At 37.8% G+C, this 21,899-nt stretch overlaps 1 protein-coding gene across 2 annotated transcripts in view; it reads right to left on the bottom strand.

The window, feature by feature from the left end:
• Window positions 1-21,899, bottom strand: part of LOC150085672 (cytoplasmic polyadenylation element-binding protein 2-like) — a 309,051-nt gene that overhangs the window by 221,874 nt on the left and 65,278 nt on the right. For both annotated transcript variants that reach the window (XM_090374177.1, XM_090374178.1), the window contains exons 3-4: window positions 12,022-12,072; window positions 3,489-3,671 (exon numbers count right to left, since the gene is read on the bottom strand). In XM_090374177.1, the coding sequence (XP_090230303.1) occupies window positions 3,489-3,671; window positions 12,022-12,072 (234 nt within the window). The remainder of the gene's footprint in view (window positions 1-3,488; window positions 3,672-12,021; window positions 12,073-21,899) is intronic.

Here is a 21,899-nt window from a genome sequence, read left to right as displayed (position 1 = left end):
AACCAAGCCCGAGGCGGGATTCAAACCCGCGACCTTTTGGTTGGCAGGCAGGCACTTTTACCCACCAGGCTAGGCCAGTCGGCACCTTTCCATTGAATTAGTCCATAAATGGGTACGTAAGCCAGAATATCACTAGTGGATCGACACTGGCAGAATCCATACTGGCGATCGTTGATCAGACGGAAGGTTTTTAGGTAGTTTAAGAGTTGGCAGTTAATTGATTTCTCCATTACTTTAGAAAGAATACAAGTAATTGCAATGGGATGATAAATGGATGGGAGGGATTTGTCACCCTTTTTAGGAACTGACTGGATATGAGCAAATTTATATGCAGAAGGAAAAACACCTTTGGAATAAGAAAGTGAAAAAAGGCGGCAAAGAACAGGAATAAATTCAGGAGAACAGGTTTTGAAAACAAGTGGAGAAATACCATCGGGAACTGGAGCTTTCTTAGCATCAAGATTCGTCAAAATCCTTTTGACATCCTTTTGGCGGAAGACAACAGGAGGCATTGAATGGAGCGTGTTGGGAATGGTGGGAGGTGTTTTACCAAGATCATTAATACATGAGTATATATATACATGAGATTAGGAGAATTAACAGGTCAGCTTTATCTTTGGCTGAAGTGACAACAGAACCATCTGGTTTGGACAGAGATGGGCAAAAGTTGCAGCCAATAGCTTTGGCAAGAGACCAGAATGCTCGGCTACCATTAGGGCAAGAAGCAAGTTTTCTACTCTTAGCCTGTTCAAACTCTAGTTTGGACTATTTAATCGGTGCAATCGTTGTGAGCTTTGGTGTAGGCAGAAAATGAAACTGAAGAATAGAAACAAGCAACATTCTTCTCTTGAACAGCCTTAGCACATTTATTGGAAAACCTAGGTTTAGATAAAGGATGAGATTTTAAAGTGGAGTGTGGGATAAAGGATTCCATTCCTGCAAGAATAATTTCACTGACACAATCTGAGCAAACATTAACATCAGAAGTTTTGAAACAGTAATCCGACTAAAGAAAAGAAATCTTGCAGGTCATCCCATTTTGCATTCTTGTAATGCCAAACAACACTAGGTTGGGAATAGCCATGAGATAAAGGCTCCACTGGAGAAGAGACAATCACCAAGTTGTGATCTGAAGTGCCTAAAAGACCTCTCACTTCGACCGTGTACTTAGAAGGGTTGTTTGTGAGAAAAAGATCAAGCGTGTTGGCTGTATGATTAGGATTGTCCAGTATTCTTGTAGGTAAATGAACAATCTGTGCAAAAGCCTCAGCATCTCAACCAGCTGGGTCGGTGTGACTAGAAAACAGAAGCCAGCTGGAGTTGCGAACATTTAATCACCAAGGAAAATTACCTCACTGTTAGGAAAGTTGGTTTGGTTTTTTTTTTTTTTTTAGGAGAATTAGCAACTAAGGCCATACTGCTCCGGGATATGCGGTGGTCATTCCCTGACCTTCACAGCATCCTCTGTATTTGGTGGTGACGGGCTCGAACCCCGGTCTAATCAAGAAGCGTGTGCTACGCACAGCTGCTCCTTCCCACCTGGCTACGGAGGCGCCAAGGAAAGTTGGACTGCAGAAAGTCAAGTTGCAAAGAGAGAGGAAGTCAAAGAGCTCCCAGTGATTAGTGGAGTTGGGAGAACGGTAGAGACAACAGATGAATTTGACACAATGAGGTAGAGAGATTTTAAGCCAGAGAAGATCAAAGAGAGGGGATTCCAAATTGCCAAGTCTCTGACAGGGAATATCAGAACGGACATATGCACAAGTACCACCTTTGAGGCGAAAGGAATTATACAGCAAATAATTTGGGCATCTGAGATGAGCAATAGTTGAATCAACCAATAACTGAGATTCTGTCAGAAAAAGTAAATTGGGTTTGGCAGACTGCAAGTGGAAATGGACATCGTTGAGATTAGAATTGAGACCACGTATATTTGTGAAATGAATTTGGAAGTGCTTGGGAGGTTTAGATCTTTTTGCAGATAAGCTTGCTCTATTAGTTTGACAATTCATGATGTATTCAATAGTAAGAAAAAGTGGGTGGGACATGCTGTATGAAGTAATTAAATTTTTGGATATGGCGTACACATGGTAAGAATATATCCAGATCCTTGACATAACGTGGCCTCGACAATGCTCCCTGCATACAGACTACTCGGACTCCCTCCAGTCACTATCTGGCAGAGTAGAGGTAGCAAGATTATACACTAGCTGATCCAGAAGCCTCCTAGAGAATTACCAATAGGTTTGGTCTGGTGTACTAACTAGCAGCCGGCCTGCAAACACTGTTTTAGAGCTGTACCCTCAAAATGTAAGGAATATTGGATCTCGCCACGACGTTCATCATACTGCATGATGGAAGAGATAGGGAAGTTACTGCTATTTGAAAAAGTTATTCAACTTTTCACTTCACACAATGCAAATTTCCAATTAACGGGATTTTTTTTTTTATGCAATAGCTGAAAAAGATTTGAATCACGCATTAAGCTTACTGTGAGTTGGAGGGGCAATAAACAAACATTTGCCTGCTGCCAGCTTCGGTGTGTTCCATCAACCATCAGAAGAAGACGTGTTATTTGTTTGTCCTCTGCTAATAAAGTCAATGCACACTGCTCATTTAAAAATTATAATTTTTAAATGAGCCAGATGAAAATGTTACTGCGAAGAAGGTAACGGTAAAAGAACTAGATGAAATCTTTCGTATCGCAGAAAACCTCAAACAGAAGGCGGTGAGGTTCTTTGTGATATTTATTTCGCCAGGGCCCAGAGAACATTGTTGTCGGCTATCGGAAATTGATTGATGAAAAGAGAAAGTCGACACTGTCCAAATATTTCCGCAACAGTCATTGCTTCATTGTGTATTTTATGTCTCAGAGGTTCCCAAACTTTCTCGGTTCACAGTGCCCTAAGTGTATCAGTAATTTTTTCAAGGCGCACCCAGACCAAAAGAAATACCTAACTTAATAAGAAATGTTGAAACTGTGAATTACCTCGAGCTAGTAGTTCGCGCAGTGTCCGACAGATGTCAGGTATCACTGTATTTCCCTTGAAAATTTAAAATATTCCGCAGCGCACGGTTTGGAAACCACTGTTTTATGCAATAAACATTTAATTCCATAATTATTTTCATTATCTTTTATATTGTATACAGTTATAAAGTTATTTAAAAAGTATTTTTAAAATTCTTTATGGACATTCCAGAAGGTCAAGGACCAATTATAATTTTTCCTATTGATTATTATATTCAATTAACACATTCCATTTTGCACTCACGGGACGAATTAATCGCGCTAATCGATGCCAGCCTATATAAATAAAAAATAAATAATAAATATTTTTTTTTTTTTTTTTTACTTGTAATTTCCTGAATTTACTTGTAATTTACCTGAATTTACTTGTAATCATCCTGAATATAAACTATGACAATAACTGTTTTATTTATTTGAAGATCTTCAAATACAAAATCTTCATTCAAAATATATAATTTACCTTCATCTATATCCGGAGGCAACCCTCCTACAAACACTTTCCTTGAATAACGTTCTGCACTTTCTGGTCCGCTCTGAGATTTTGGTGAATGCAATGAGGAATTAAGGGAAGGTACAATCTGTTCTAAATGACTCTCTTCTAACAAATTGTTGTCATCCAAGCCAGTATACATAGGAGATTTGCCTAAAGTAAGATTGATAATGTATAGTCCATAGATTAATAATGTATATTCCATACATTAATAACAGATATTCATTCAACAATTGTAAAAAATTGCAATCTAGTTCCAACAAAAAAAAAAAAAAAACCCATTAATCAAGCAATGTTGTTTCTTTGGTCGCAAAATTTGTGATAAAAAAAGGAAACAATCACAATGTATAATTAAAATAGTACTTTAATATAAATGCATATATTTAAACTATAAAACTACATTAAAAGTGATAAAATAAAATCAAAGTAATGGCAAATTTATTTATTTACTCACAGCGATACTGGAGTATACAGGAAGATAGAAGATGATATAATGATTATTCCAGTGCAAGAGGCCTTTTTAATGATATTATGAAAGGAAACAAATGAACAACAAAAACAAAACACTTCTTATTTCATTAAAATCTATCAAAATTTAATTTCAAATAGGATAAAACCTACTAAATCCTTAACCTTGCCGGAATTTTGAAAATTCTCGAATTCTGAAGAGCACTACATGAGATCTTTTAATTATTTATGGATGGCCATGCATACAGGTTCTGTTCTGTTAAGAAATAATCAGAATTTTTCTTGACAAAATAATGAATGCACTCTGAAGATGGGAACTGTGAAGAAGAATGAAATGAACTTGAGTCAATGGGAATGTGGTGTGTGTGTGTGTGTGTGTGTGTGTGTGTGTGTGTGTGTGTGTGTGTGTGTGTGTGTGTGTGTGTGAGGGATATCAACTCACAACTGAGGTAAAAATATTCTCTCACTCAGTTCACATGTGAGTTGTTTTTACGTCATCATACAACTTTTGTTCACTGTGGATTTGTTTAATAGTCTTGAAAATAGCTGAGAAAACAAAAAGTGATAGATGTATCGAACACAAAAGAAAGCCAATAAATTTTGAAATTAAAGTAGATATAAAAAAGATTTAAAAATAAAGTGAAATCACCCATTGGTAATGCTACTGGTCTTATTAAAAGCTTCCACCCTAAAGCAGTCTACAATAATTATGAAAAGAACTATTATTTTAAAAATGGAATTGTTAACATGGATCTGGGATCACAATTGTTCCTCTTAGCCTAACCATCATTCAAAAGGAAGATGTGAGCCTGTATGAACATTTAACACATTGATCACACAGAGACATGGCAAATGTGCCTCGGCCTTGTCAGTTTAACAGACTTTTGAAAACTACCTGCCATGGTCAAGTTGGCAGCCTAAAAAACTTGAATATGATTTTATCCTGCAGTTACATGAAACTATAAATAGTTACATGAAACTATTTATAGTTTCATGTAACTAGATAGATAATTAGGCTATCCTGCAAACCACATTTTATGTTTCCTTTCTTATATTCCAGGGGGAGGGAGTGCTATGAAAGTTTTAAAAAATGTAGTAATGCAAATATAATAAAGCATAATATTTTCAAATGGAAAAGAAAAACTAATATAATAAAGACAAAATTTTTAAATTTATAAAAATAAATTTTAAATCAAGCTCAAATTATGGTTGTATTCATACATGCATAATGCAATGTATTCGTGCACAACCCATAAATTAGAAAATATTGATAGTTTAAGACTTCCTAAAGTGTGAGGTGGGCCCCTTGGGAGAGGGATTTGGAGTTTTATTTCAGTTACATTTCTTTCATTATTTCATATACCATCATCTTCAGCCATTGTTAATCCACTGCAGGATGAAGGCCTCCTCAGCAGATTTCCAGCTTGTTTGTTTGGGGATTTATTAGGCGTAATGGCAACTATGACCATAGTGCCACACATAAATATGTACGCTATTTCTTGTCAGACAGAGATAATTGCATAAAATAGAACCAGAAAGTCAGTTTTTAAGTTTTTATCTATCTAAAAGAGGTGATATACATTAATTACATTAATCATTTTGAGGAAAGTCAAAATGCTTGAGACATTTATATTATAGAGCTTGTGTTACGGTTATATAAAACTTTAATAGTATTAGTATTAGCAATGGCTGCATGGTGCAAGGAAGCCAATGGCTCGTGCTGCACCAGAAAAAAAAATAATAATAAAAAACTTGATAAAGAAAAGGAAATAGACAACCTATGCGTTTCACTCAATCGCGTAGATAATTATCCAGCTGACTTTTGAATTTCCCCAAACATCAGCCTCTACCACTGATGTAGATAAGTTATTCCAACTTCCTGCAATCCAAACTAAACATCTCCCCCCCATAACTGAAATTATGACTCCTTCTAAAAACATTTATAACCGTGAAAATTTTGTCCTCATTCATTTTGCTTATGCCTCTCAGAGCCTTAAACACCTCAATCAAGTCTCCACCAAGGTGCCTAGTTTCCAAGCACTGCAACCACATATTCCAAGTCTTTCCTCGTATGGACACCCTTTTGCCAAAAACACCAAGCGAGTTACCAGTCTTTGGACCCTTTCAACAAGCACGATGTCCTTTAGGTGTGGTCACCATACTTAAACACAAGTGTATTCAAATGTGGTCTAACAATAGCCTTATATGATAGTATTATGACATCCTTATCTCTATTCACAATTGTTTGATATATCATCGATAGGACACCATGGACCATTCTTGCAACAAGTCTACAATGCTTTGAGAACTTAATGTCTGGTTGTATCGTAATACCCAAGTCCCTTTCCTCCACTATTGGCTTAAGTTCAACTCCACCAAGTAGTGGTGGTGGTAGTAGTGGTGTTGGCGGCATGTGATGCAAGAAAGCATGTGTATGAGCTTATGCAGAATTAGCCAACAAAAAAAAAAAAAATCATCACACCATTCCCTCCAAATGCCTATCCAGTTCCTCCTTAAATTAATTCAACCTATCAACTACAACGACAGATGGAAGTTTGTTCCAGCAATTAACCACCCGGTGGCTAAAGGCAAATTTCCGCACATATATTTTACATCTGTCTTTTCTTAATTTGAAGTTATGCCCCCTTAGGTTCGTAATCTGAACAAGTGGAATGATCCCATCAGAATTCAGCATGCTCAACCCATTCAAGGCCTTATATACCTCAATCAGATCACCGCGCAGGTGCCTAGTCTCCAGCCACTGCAATTTGAGGAACTTAAGGCTCTCTTGATAACAGGATCCCTTCATTGCCCTCACCACTCTTGTTGCCCTTCTCTGTACATGCTCAAATAAATCTACATCCTTCCTAAAATGATGCCTCCAGACCAGTACGCAATAGTCAAGGCGTGGCCTGACCATTGCCTTATACAGAGGAATAATCACCTTCTCCCTGCTAGTAAAATTCCTATATATCATTGACAAAACCGCATGACCTGCTCTGGCAGCCTGTCTGCATTGCTCAGAAAACTTCATATCTGCCTGCACAATTACTCCCAGGTCTTTTTCATTTTCTACAACCTTAAGTGTAGTACCACACAGTTGGTACGTTTCTCTGGGGTTACTCCTTCCCATAGGCAGTACTTTGCATTTGTCAAGGTTAAACTTCAGTTGCCACTTCTTAGCCAATCTGCCCAAATTATCTAGATCCTGTTGCAGTAGCACACTGCCATTACTGTCATTAACAACCCTGCCAACCTTTGTATCATCTGCAAACTTCGACATTAAGCCTGATATACCTTCATCAATATCATCGATAAATATACAAAACAACAGTGGACCCAACACCGAACCCTGTGGGACTCCATTAATAACATTAGTCCACGAAGAGCAGCAGCAGCACCCATTGATTACCACCCTCTGTCTTCTCCCACTTAACCATCCTTTTATCCATTGTAGCAACTTACCCTTAATACTATTCTGCTCCAATTTGTACAATAGTCTTTCATGCGCAACAGTGTCAAAAGCTTTCCTGAAATCCAAATATATGATATCAAAATTATTTTTTGCATCCAGTTTCTTTGTAACCACATCATAATATCCTATCAAATTTTTCAGACAAGACTTTCCCTTAACAAACCCATGCTGTGTCTGAATTATTGCAGCAGTCTTGTCTAGATGATCCTGCAATGCATCTTTAACCAGTGACTCCATTATTTTACCCGGAACAGAAGTTAAACTATTCTGGTCTGTAATTACTCGTGTCACCCATCGATCCCCCTTTGTGAATTGGGGATACATTGCACATCTCCAGTCCGTGGGAACCTCCCACGAGTCCAAGGATGCTCTCATAATTATGGCCATCTCATAATTATGGCCAAGGGTTTGCTAAGTTGCTTTGCCGCCTCCTTTAATATAATTGGATAGATCCCATCCACCCCAGGTGCTTTTCTTATGTTTAACTTCAACAATTTCTCCTCCACTTTGCTCTCAGTTATTACAAAATCATTAAGTATCCTGCTACAATTTGATAACCTTCTGCCATTTCCAAACCTTAATAACTCCTCTTGTGTGAATGTAGATGCAAAATACTCATTCAGTTTGTTTGCTATCTGGGCAGGATCATCAACAGTCAATCCATAGATATCAAGTGAACCAATCAGATTCATCCCCTTCCTTTTAGAGTTTATATAAGTAAAGAAATCCTTGCTGTTTTTCTTAGCATCTTTTGCCAAGGATTTCTCGTAATCTGCCTTCGCCTGCCTAACCTCCTTTGTGACCTGATTACAGACTAGCTTATATCTGCCATAGGCTTCTGAGTCACTTAATAATTTATATGCATCCCATGCATTTTTCTTCTCTGTTATGAGTCTCATTAGTTCATTTGATAACCATTTAGGCCTAAACCTTGAACAGGTATTTAATAGGTATGAAACTTTTAGTAGCTTCCACGATTAATTTCTTGAATGCTTCCCACTTAGAATTTTGTAACTTAGAATTTTGTTGGTAACATAGTCAGTTTATCGCACTGTACAGAATTTAAAAACTTTCAGAGACCACTGTACTCACCTTTACAGAAGCAAAAACCCTTTACTTTACCCCTGATGGTAATTATATCTTTAAGTAAATCCCACATCAGTACACTGTGATCACTGCCACCTAGTGTTTCCTTTATCTGCAAATTCTTAATACACGAATGATCACTGCTGTTAACCAGACCAAGAGTATTACTCTCTCTCTGGTTGCCTCTCGAACATGCTGCTGCAGAAAACAATCATCCAATAAATCCCCAAAAGTCTGACTAGTGTGTGAGTGACCAACCCACAAGTTCCAGTCAATATCTGGAAGTTAAAATCCCCCATTATAAGACATTCTGATTTACTGGCCCACTCTATTTCTCTGTGTAATTGTTCATTGTACTCATTCGAGTCATTCGGCTTATAACACACTCCTACTCTTATTTTTACTTTCGCAGTGCTTATGTCACACCAAACTGACTCAACAGTGCACTGTTCATATATATCAAATGGGTGCACTTCTTTTGATGTTATGTTTTTCTTAATTAACAGCATAACACCTCCTCCCTTTCTATCCTTTCTGTACACATTGTACTCCCCAAATTCCAGTTCTGCATTCCTTATACTGTGTGACACCACATCTCTGCTATCCCAACAATATCCACCTTTGATGTCTTGACCAACACTTCAAATTCATCAAATTTGTTTACTATACTTCTAGCATTGGTATACATGCAAGCATACATGGTCCTATTCCTATTCCTAGATACCCTAACACATCCCATATACCCACCTATTTCAGGATGACTGCCATCCGTCCCTGAAACCCCCAACACCCCTCGCTCCAGGTCGTTACTTATTCTAATAGAAGTTGTGCAAGAATCACCTTCACATCTGCCTACGGCTACTGTTAAACTATTAGTCCTTGTATCCCCCCAAGCTAGCAGTTTTCCGACACACCTAATGCTGCCTCGACAGCATCAGCAAATATTCTTGCACCCTTTCTATTTAAGTGTATCCCATCACTGTAGAAGCAGTCCCTTCTGTTAACAAGTACAGTCCAGGTTGAAAAAAGTTCTAACCCCTTTTGTCTTGCACAATCTTTCCAGGGCCAAATTGATCGACAAGGCTCTCATCATATACTCCTTCCTATCGTGTCTGGGCAGAATTGCAGACACTTTCAAATTCAACCCTAATTCACAGCTTTTTTTCATCAGTGACCTGTACTTGTCAAGCAATTCCGCCGGTCTCCTACTCTTAATATCATTAGTGCCAACGTGTACAACTATATCACCTTTTGTGCCCTTAAAAGATGATATCCTCTCTACAACGTCATCAACTTTTGCCCCTGGCAGACATACCCTGGTCCTGTTCCACCTATCCTTTTTACAAAGCATGTTTCCCGTTTCCCTGACAATAGAGTCACCAACAACTACTAGTTCCTTTGGGACCAGCGCATTCTGCCTTGGGGGTTGCCGCTGTGTTGCGCGATGACCAAGTGAAAGCTCTGGCATTGTGTGGGCAGCTGAGAGCTTGATGGGCCCCTCACTTGTAATCCTTCGAGGGCATCCACCCTGTCCTTCAAGCTCTCATATAGGCCCATAACAACGCTGAGTTGTCGCCTGATCTCCTTACACTCCTTGCATCGCACACATACAAAGACATCCCCCATGGCAGTATCATGTCCCATACTTGACTGCTCCGCAATTTTAATTAATCAGCGTAGCGTTCAGTTTGTTTCTAAAATTAAAATGCTTTTTATTACTTGCATAATGTTGTACAAAATCTACAGCCAAAAAGAACCATACAGGTATTCCTTAATTACTATTACATTTTATATGTCATGCACTTGTCAAGTTAAATTTAGCAATTGTTAATTCCTTACTTGATATTGATGAAGGTATATCAGGCTTAATGTCGCAGTTTCCAGATGATACAAAGGTTGGCAGAGTGCTATTGCAACAGGATCTAGAAAAGTTGGGAAGATGGGCTGGAGAAGTGGCAACAGAAGTTTAACATTGAGAAATGCTTGTTAGTTTGTTATTTGGTTTATAGGAGCATTAGCAACTAAGGCCATATTACTCTTGGGATATGCGGTGGTCATTCTCTGACCTTTCCGCATCCTCCATATTTGGTGGTCATGGGTTCGAACCCCGGTCTAATCAAGAAGCGTGTGCTATGCACTGCTGCTCCTGCCCACCTGGCTACAGAGGCGCCACATTGAGAAATGCAAAGTACTGCATGTGAGTAGAAGTAACCTCAGAGAAATGTACCCACTGGGTGGTGTTACATGCAGGGTAGTGGAGAATGAAAGAGACCTGGGGGTAATTGTGCAGTCATATATGAAATTTTTCTGATCAGTGCAAACAGGCTGCCAGAGCAGGTCATGGGGTATTGTCAATGATATACAGGAATTTTGCTAGTAAGGAAAAGGAGGTAATTATTCCTCTGTATAAGGCAATGGTCAGGCCATGCCTTAAGTACTGTGTACATGTCTGGAGGCCTCCTTCTAGGAACGATGTAGAACTGCTTGAGTGAGCACAGAGAAGAGCAACAAGGCAACAAGATTGGTGAGGGGGATGAAGAGGGTGATCTTACCAAGAAAGGCTTAAGTTCTGCAAATTACAACATCTGGAGACCAGGTGCCTGCAAGGTGATCTGATTGTGGTGTATAAAGCCTTGAATGGGTTGACAGGCTCAATCTGATGGGATTCTTCCTCTTGCTCAGATTACAAACCTGAGGAAACATAGCTATAGAATAGACGTGCAGTAATTTGCCTTTGGCCAGCAGGTAGTTGATTACTGGAACACACCTCCATCTATCATTGTGGAAGTTGGTAGCTTAAATAAATTCAAGGAGGAACTGAACAAGCATTTAGAGGGAATGGATGTGTGAGAAATGTTTTTTTTTTTTTTTTTCCCTTTTCTGGCTGATGCTACATAAGCTTGTTTTCTTGCATCACATGCTTCTACTACTACTACTTATAACCATGGGAAACCTGCCTAAGCAACATGCTCACTGAAAATCTTTCTTTAAGAATCACATACTTTCAGAAGCAGTAATTAAGTCAAAGTAGCCATTCACAGTACCAAACCCCCATCTAAACTAAAATTCACTCCTATATGGAGTTTGATAGACTCAAGGTGTTTTTACCTTGGCACCTAGATCTGAACATACTTATTTAACCCCAGGGGCTCACATTTGTTGAGTGGAAACCAAATGGGCTTGAAACACCCAGGGTCCTGAGCTGGATATCATCATTCTTCTTTTTCTTGGTGATTCCCTTTTGATTTTTGTTCTCTCTCTCTCTCTCTGGGTAATTCAGATTTTTTTTTTTTTTTTTTTTGGCTGGTGCAGCATAAGCCTTAGGCTTCCTTGCACCAATGCTAATAATAATAATTGACACCTGATCAATGACACAATTGTGTTGACAAATTACACTCAAATCATGTGAAACCAAACAATATTCCAAGCAGGGAAGGAAGGAAAATGCAATACTAAAAATAAAAGTTTACTTACCAGATAAATGAGATAATGAATGAAGACTGTTTTGAGGATAATTTATGAAACCTATAGGATACAAAAGTAACACCTATGAGGAATGTATGGGGGTAAAAATGCATCTTTAATTTTAAATCTGCATATGGTCTCTAACAAGCATAAATAAACACAGTAAATTAATTAAATAGCGCAATAATATTTAAGAATGTTTTTTCCCACTGTACAAAATGCATTTATTACCAGCAATCCACAATTACCTATAATCTATAAGGCAATCCATAAATTTACATCACTTAAAATAAATAACTGAATGCAATAGACTCATATGCATCAATCATAAAATACATTTGAGCATAAAGCTATGACAAAATTTCTCTGACACAGAAATCTTATCACAGCTTTATGTTCAAACACATTTTCATTATTACCCATCCCAATAAATGAATATAAAGCTGCCAACCTTTGACTTTCAGAAACCAGATATTTTTGTAATTTTAAGGGTTTTTTTTTTTTTTTTTTTTTAATCTAGATTTTGTGAAAACATAAAATAAAATTTCACTACATTTGCATTTTACAATAAAACCACTGGTTTGTTTCTTGGTACAATATGCTTTCAAACATTGGAGCAACTAAAATTTCTTTGTAGATTCCTGTTCAGACTGATTAGAAACCACCAAACAATTTCAGTGATTCAAGGATGCTACTGTTGCAAACAGTGCCCTCTTCAAAAACAGATAATATCGTTATGATTAAGACAATTGACCATAACAATTGCCTTGGGACTTTGATATCATGACTATTTTATTTTTTGTATTTTATTGTAACAAACATACATAGCAGTATACCCATTAATAGTCTATATACAACAGCAATAGTTAACAAGAGCAACTGCAAGAAATTACAAAAAATACTGAACACTTACCAGGCATATATATATATATATATATATATATATATATAAAAAGAAAAAGAAAAACCTTCCCAGGGGATCATTGGCCAGAAACAGTTTATTTCATATGTAAGACGATCACAAATTGCAATTTTGTCAATGGCTTCAGATACCTTCTGAGGTGTGTCAAAAACTGCTGGGTTGAACCTGTTGCCAAAGGGGTAATTCTGTCTGTGAACTTCTGTTCACAGACAGAATTTCTTAATGTTATAGTTCAACAACAGTAACATGTGAAACACTGCAGTGCCTGCTGGGATATGGAAGCAATATTTTGAAGGATATCTCAAGAGTCAGATTCCAGAGGGAATATTTGAGAAAAATTTGATGTAAGATAGCCACTCTGTATCAGAAGTTCTTCTGATACAGAGTGGCTATTTGAAGTAGTCAAAGAGTTTCATGCAGCATGTATGATAGCACAGGTTTCTGGAGTCCAGATATCTGATGAAGTTGAACTGGACAACTATAAGATTATAGAAATTGAACTTTTCAACATGGATTCCAGACAACTGAACCACAACCCAGAACTACAAGAATTGATGCTTCAAATAGGATCATTAAGAGAAAATCAGAAAGAGAAGTTAATTTTTGTTCTGTTTTCTGGCTAAATACCTCCCACACTAAGTTCTGGTATGAGGAATTCATAAATTGCCAAGCATTCCAGTGATTCAAAAAAAAGAAATGATATGAGAAATTAAAACAAACAAATCAAACTTAGTAATGTGCTTTAACTGAATTACTTCACAAAATCTCTTTATTATAATAACATGTCTACAAATGTTGAAACACATTCACATTTATTTAAATCTTTCATCGCTGAAAATATGTCAGATCATTTTAATCAAAGGAACTCTGGAAAAATAAAAAATACACACACAGCCCTACCATTAAAATCTGGACAGCTGAATATCTAGAAATTAACTTTATTTACAGGAAAATCATGTGCTGAACATTTTATCCTTTATCACAGCCTCCAATCTCCATGGAACACCCTCCGCCATTCAAAGTTACGACCAATATTCAGCTGTTTTTGGGCAGTCTCTCTCTCTCTCTCTCCCCCCCCCCAGATGATCAAATTCATCCAGGTTCTCTATAGGATTGAGGTTAGGGCCTGAATTGGTCCAACTTTTAAATGCTCTTGTCCTCAAACCAGTCCATCACAACACAAGCAGTATGACAAGAAGCATTTTCCTGCTGATACAGGTATTATTCCCCCAAATATTGCCATAACATAGGTAACACGTTATTGTCCAGAACATCTAAACATACTTCAAACATTCGTGGTTTTGTTCAAAGAAGTCTGGAAAAATCATGGAAAACAGCTGCAGGCCATCACTGCTGTCACCAAACTTCATTGTCAGACTGATAGACCATGTACCATGACTCATCATTCCAAAGCACAGCTTTCCATTGGTATATAGTTCAAGTACAGTGGGTCTTAACACCAAGCTAGAGTGTGGAATTAGTTCGGGTGATCAGTGGCTTGTGGACACCTGCACAACTGTGGTAACGCATATTGTGAGGTCATATGCACTGTACTACCGTTGACACATGTCCAATCATCTCATTGAAGGGCTGAGTGTGCTGTGATAATGTTAACCTGCTTTCCAAGCACACAATTCTTTATAGGACTCACTCATGTTCCATCAACTTTGAAGATTTTTCTGGATCATTTTGTGATGGTTTTGGCACCACTCAGCTTTACTTCTGTGAACACTAGAAGGAAGGGGATAAAGCACAATGGTCCACAAAGGTGGCAAGGGTAATTGGAGAACTGTTAATTTGACTTCTTTTCCAGGAAAAATTATGGATTGACTGGTTAAAGAAGTAATGCAGAACATCTAGACAAGAATGCAGTCATTCTGCAGTTAAAGCATGGATTTGTTAAGGGTCAATCTTGTCTGATCAATCTGATGAATACAATGATGCAGTAACAAAAGAACTGGATACAAAGAATAATTTTGACATCACTTAAGATTTCATAAAAGTTTTTTTGACACTGTTCCACATAAAAGACTGCTATACAAATTGGAGGAGCGTGGCATTAGGGGGAACTTTCTGCTATGGATAAAGGAGTGGTTGAGTGCGAGAAGACGGTGCTTATCAATGGACATTACTCTTCTTGGAATACTGTTATTAGAGCAGTTCCTAAGGGTTCACTGCTGAGCCCATTGTTTTCTATACTTATTAATGATGTTGATGAAGGTATATCTAGCTTTTTGTTTAAGTTTGCAGATGATACAAAGGTTGGTGGATGTTTAATAACAGTAATCAGAGCAACAAGATCTAGAAAAATTAGGCAGATGGGCAGTTGAAGTTTGCAATTGACAAATGCAAAACACTGCATGTAACAGTTAACCCGGAATAACATACCACAAATAGTGAAGAATGGAAGACCTGGGAGTGAAGAATGGAAGATCTTAAGCTGCTAGGACAGCTTCGGTTTTGTCAATGACATACAGAAATTTTTGCCAGAAGGGATAAGGAGGTGATTATCTCATTATTGTTGATATTATTATTATTAGCAAGGAAGCCTGAGACTTATGCTGCACAAGCAAAAAAAAAAAAAAAAAAAGTCTGAATTACAGAGAGAGAGTCAGAAGTGGAAGGGAATCACCAAGAAAGAAAAGAATGATGATATCCAGCCTGGGTGTGCCAAGCCCATAATTACCAGATGTGAGCCCCTGGGGTTATAAAGGACAATGAGGTAGGCCACAACTTGAAATGTTTTCATAATTAACTTTAATGGTTCAATGCACTGTCTCGCTGCCTTCTTCAAAATTACAGTATATGCCATCAACTCTAGGACCTTTACTTACCTTTCGCTGAAATTTTTTCTAATTTTGGACTACTGTTATTGGGGTAGTTATGGAGTACTGTTATTAAAGCAGTTCCTAAGGATTCACTGCTGAGTCCATTGTTGTTTTCTATATTTATTAATAGATGTTGATGAAAGTATCTAGCTTTTTGTTTAAGTTTGCAGATGATACAAAGGCACGATGGTTAATGACAGTAAAGTTATGTTACCCATTTATGGACTAATTCAATGGAAAGGTTCGGTGAAACACAAGTAGTTGCTCTTGACATCTCAAAAGGCTTTCGATCGTGTTTGGCATAAAGGTCTTCTAAACAAGCTTCCATCTTACGGTTTGCCAACTGTTTTTAGTAATTGGTTATCCAGTTTTCTGCTTGATCGCTCACTGAGGGTGATAGTAGATGGCTCTCTGTCTTCTAACTTCTCCACTAATGCCAGTGTCCCCCAAGGTTCAGTTCTTTCCCCTACTCTTTTCTTCTTGTATATTAATGACCTTCTTCCATTGACTGGAAATCCTATCCATAGTTTTGCCGATGATAGCACATTGCATTCCACTTTCCATTTTGAGAAACCTTGTCCTGCTCAATCAGCTTCAATTTCTCGAAAATCTGCTACCAATTCCTTAAACACCGATCTTCAGGTAATTCTCCAGTTTCGCAAAGACAACTTAGTTGATTTCAACCCTTCTAAAACTCAGTCTTGTCTTCTATCTCGCAAAAAGGATTCTTCTTCTCCTATACTTATCTTTAGTGACACTCTGATTTATAGGCAAAATGATATATCTCTTTTGGGGATTACCCTGACTTCTAATCTCTCTTGGCACAAGCACATTACAAATACTGCTTCCTCTGCATCTAAAAAACTTGGTTTTCTCTTTCACTCTTGGCATTACTTTTCTTCCAAACAGCTGGTCACTCTGTATAAATTGCAAATCCGCCCAGCCATTGAATATTGTTCCCACATCTGGGATGGCGCCCCCAAAACCTCTCTCAGGCTTCTTGATTCCATTCAGAAGAGGGCAGTTAGGTTAATTAATGATCATCTCTAACAGTCTCTCCACTCGCTCTCAGACAGACATACTGTTTCTGCTGCATGCCTCTTCTACAGATACTTTCATGGGCACTGTTCTTCTGGATTGGCTTCTATAATTCCCACTCTCTCTTTCAAAACAGTCCGAACACGTGCAGCCACCAGCCAACATCCATTTACTGTCCAACTTCAAACCCACAGAACCAACTTTTCATCTTCCTCATTTATTCATTCAACTGCAGTTTTCTGGAACAACCTTCTTTCATACCTATTTCCTGAAAATTACAATCTACAGAAGTTCAAGTCCAATGTCAACAAATATCTTCTTTCGTCTTCTCAACCTCCAACCCAAGCACGGTACTAAGTACTATAGATTCTAATACCTCTCGTGTTCGGAGTTCACATAAAAAAAATAATTAACTTTAATGGTTCAACACAGTGTCTCACTGCCTCCTTCAAAATTACAGTACATACAATCAACTCCAGGAGCTTTACTTACTTTCAGGCACAAGTTTTTCTAAAAAACAATCATATGTAATTTTGATATTGCTAATTTCATACTGCTCAGTTTTACTTGCATGGCTGCTTTACTATAAAGGTTATTTTGTCCATAAAGATTGATGTGAAGTATCTGTTCAATACATCAGCAATTACTTCATCAACTTTGTGTTATCTAAGATTTTTCCATACCCATTATAGTAATTACCATATAGTGCAAGAAAGCACAAGCTTTTGCTGCACTTTCAAAAAAAAAAAAAAAAGAAAAACAAAGTAGATAAGAAAATACAAATTATATGTTTCCCTCCTCGTACCTTTGAATTTATTCAAACTATCAGCCTCAACTACTTTTTTTTTTTTTTTTTTTTTTGGTGGTTGTTGGCGCATCGGCTTCTGTGGCCATAATGCACCTCCCAAGGTTTTTACAGTACTTTGATCCAAGCCCAAGGCGGGATTCAAACTCGCGACCTTTGGGTTGCCAGGCAGGCACTTTGCCCACCCGGCTAGCCCGGTCGGCCCTCAACTATTGGCGACAGCAACTTGTTCCAGAAATGGAGGATTTGCAGACTAAAAGAATTTCCTACAATCTAATCTAAACCCCTGTAATTCTGTAATTTGAATTTATGGCCCCTAGTTCTGACATTCTTTACAGTAATGAAAATTTCACTGCATTTCCATTATGCAAGGTTCCAATCTGATCCATTTTTTTTTTTTTTTTTTTTTACCTTTTTATTTTTTGTATTCACATGAAAACTCCTTGTCCCTTCTTTGCTCTCAAGACAATGATTTCTTGTACTCTGCTTTGGCATCCTTTTGTGACCTTTTCTATTGTACTGTTATGTTGTTTGTTATTTGGTTTTTAGGAGCATTAGCAACTAAGGCCATCATATTGCTCTGGGAATATGCTAGTGGTCATTCCCTGACCTTTCCGCATCCTCCGTTTTTGGTGGTGACGGGATCGAACCCCAGTCTATTCAAGAAGCGTGTGTTATGCACTGCTGCTCCTTCCCACCTGGCTACGGAGGCACCTGTACTGTTATAAATCAACTTTTAGTTGTCATAGGCTTCAATAATAGTGGCATGTGATGTAAATAAGAGCTTATGTAGCATTAGCCAAAAAAAAAAAAAAAAACCCAATTTCATACATCCATTCTCTCTAAAAGTTTGTCCAGTTCCTCCAATGTATGTAAGCTATCAAAAAAAAAAAAAACCTTCCATAACGACAGGTGGAAGTTTGTTCCAGCAATTAACCACACCTGGCTAAAGGCAAATTTCCACACATCTATTCTACAACTGTCTTTCCTCAATTTGAATTTATGCTTTATTGATTGACTGCTTTAAGAATTCTTGGCACAAATGCTACTGTGACTAAAATGCACCTGAAGGGTTTTATACAACAGTTTTGTTCTTATTCGTATTTTGCTCCAAATAGTTTCCAAGGGTCGCAGAGTGATTATAGCTTGCTTCAGAGATAATATTTGGTTTCATATTTGAGTTTCGTATTGTAGTAATTTATTTTCTTGAGAAAATGACAAAAATCTGTTATATTTTTTCGATCTTCCAGTATGGTTTTGAGAGTGAGGAAGTGATGCTTGTCAACTCTTCGAAGCAGTTTCGGCACTCATCTGCACAAGCTGGAAAAGTAATCAGTACATGTTCTACTGTTTGTTGCGTATGACAGATAGAACATAGAGGGGAATTCTCTCCTCGCAAAAGATGAGAATGGCTGAAATGCATGTGTCCTATTCTTAACCTTGCAAGTATCACTTCATCATGTCTATTTTGCTGTATGCTGGATTTCATGGTTGGAGTAAACTTTTAATCTGATGCAATTTGTTATTGGTTAGTACTTGCCATTGCTGTTGCCAGTGATGTATCCCACTGTGATGGATAATTTGTTTGTAGTCTAAGAAAGGGATATGTTCTGATGCAGAAATTTTTTTTGGCTTCTTTAGCAGCTCTGTCTGCTTGCTCGTTACCATGTATTCCAACATGACTTGTGATCCAGCAAAATCTAATATTACGACGTTGTTCAAGGAGTTTTGATACATACTCTGTATTGAATTTTCTGCTGTAGTGGATGTTTGTTAGAATTGATATTTTGTATTGCCATCATGGAACTAAGGGAGTCAGTGAAAATTATGCTGTTTTGGGAACTTGAATGGTCGATTTGGTTTAGTGCTGACATAATGGCTTGCAGTTTTCCAGTATAAATGCTGCAGTCTTTTGGGAGTTTTTGGGCCAATGTGATGTCAGAAAAGTAAACTGCCGCTCCCACATGAGATTCAGTTTTGGATCCATCTGTATATAGAAAGCAATGATCTGAAAATTGTGCCTTATAAGCAGCATGCAGCTGTTGACAGTTTATATGAGAGAGGGTTTGTTTGCTCCAAAAGTGGAAGGAGAAGTTGCATGAAGGCTGTCTGATTATCCATGGTGGTGTAGACTAGTTCATCAGTGGTGTTGTATTATCCAAGTTAAGCTCTCTACTGAGAAGGTTTTTTAATCTCATGCTCGCAGAGATTACCTGATTAATTCAGAGGTTGATTGATTCTTCGTTGTTGTTGATAATGTTGTTCCCATTCAGATGTAAAACGAGTTTTCTGTTGGGGGTGACCTGGTAAGGATTTTATTTTAGCTGCATAAGAAAGTAATTGATTTTGTCTTCTGATTTGCAAGGGCGGTTCTAGGGCTTCAGCTTACAGGCTCTGCACAGAAAGCTCCAAGGTCTAATCGGAGTTTGCAGTGATGGAATATTGTTCCCACATCTGGGGTGGTGCCCCCAAAACCTCTTTCAGGCTTCTTGATTCCATTCAGAAGAGGGCAGTTAGGTTAATTAATGATTCATCTCTAACAGAGTCTCTCCACTCGCTCTCCCATAGACTTACTGTTTCTGCTGCATGCCTCTTCTACAGATACTTCCATGGGCACTGTTCTTCTGAATCAGTTTCTATAATTCCCACTCTCTCTTTCAAAACAGTCCGACCACGTGCAGCCACCAGCCAACATTCATTTACTGTCCAACTTCAACCTCACAGAATGAACTTTTCATCTTCCTCGTTTATTCATTCAACTGCCATTTGCTGGAACAACCTTCCTTCATACCATTATATAAAATCTTACAGGCGCATTTTAGCCGCAGTAGCTCTTGCGCCAAGAATTCTTAAATCAAATCAAACTTTCCTTCATACGTATTTCCTGAAAATTACAGTCTACAGAAGTTCAAGTCCAATATCAACAAATCTTCTTTCGTCTTCTCAACCTCCAACCCAAGCATGGTACTAAGTACTATAGGTTCTACTACCTCTCGTGTTTGCGGTTTACATAAAAAAAAAAAAAAAAAAAAAAAAATGTATCTTATATTTTATACGCAAGGCTATCCATACCAGGGCTGGGTTTAAATATAACTAGCAGGTTGGTTGGGGTCACTACAAACCTGATGCTCCCAAGTAGTACAATTTAAAAACAGAAATGTATAAATAAGTTAAGTATATATATACACAGTAGAGAATTAGCTTTTAACTCTAGATATATGTAACACTTTTTCACCTTAGGAATCACTTTATAATTGCAGAGAAATCGCCTGATCACTAGAAACGCTTGGCACTCGAGGCCTGGAGGAAGACCTGCAGAATTTAATTCCATTTACTTTAAGGAATTTAATTAAATTGAATTGGCTAAGTGCTGATCTAGATCTGGAAGCAGAAATAAAAGCAAGAATAGAAGTTGCAAGAAATGCCTTTACAAATCACAGAACAATGCTGTGTCACAAATCTCTAGATCTGTCACGCAGACTGAAATTCGTTAGGTGCTATGTGTAGTCCAATACCATTATACAGAGTTGAAACTTAGAGGCTGAAAACATCAAGCATGAACAAAGTAGAGGCCCTTGAAGTGGATCTACGGATGCATACTAAAAATATTTCGGTTAGACAGAATCACCAACATCGAAGTTTTAAAAAGAGCAGAAAGAAAATGTGAATTGTTCAGCTTACTAAAGAAAAGGAAAATTGCCTACCTGGGATCTATCCTTAGAAATGTGATATATAAATTGCTTCAAGTAATAATAGGGTGAAAGAGAGGAGGAAACTTTCTTGGCTGAAAAACATCTGCAACTGGACTGGATCAGCTGAGGATCTGTTTCATCTCGCCCAAGACAGAGAGAAGCACAACATGGCGATCACCAACTTCCAATAGGAGATGGCATCAAAAGAAGAAGATAAAAGTGAGAAAAGGCAGATGGTTATAAAGAGGCACAGCTCTTGGACTAGTGTTATTAGTGGAGTCCCTCTGGGTTCAATGCCAGGCCCCCTTTACTGCTTTCAATAAATATTAACAATATTTGATGAAGGCACATTTACAAGATCTAGGAAAATTAGGCAGATGGGCTGAGAAGTGACAACTGAAGTTTAATACTGACAAATGCAAGGTACTGCATATAGCTGAAGCATGTCAGTGATGCTGAATCATCACAGACAATGCATTACATACCCTAAAGTACTCAGATATTATGTTTGCATATATCACATGAATCTCAAGCATACTAACTGACTATGATCTGTGTGACCATTCCTCTTTTTGCATTCTTCAACAAAAAGTGTATACGCA

This window comes from Mastigoproctus giganteus, chromosome 5, assembly GCF_048544385.1.
Source record: "Mastigoproctus giganteus isolate SK-2022 chromosome 5, ASM4854438v1, whole genome shotgun sequence".
NCBI lineage: Eukaryota > Metazoa > Arthropoda > Arachnida > Uropygi > Thelyphonidae > Mastigoproctus > Mastigoproctus giganteus.
This window is presented reverse-complemented; position numbering and strand designations above follow the sequence as displayed.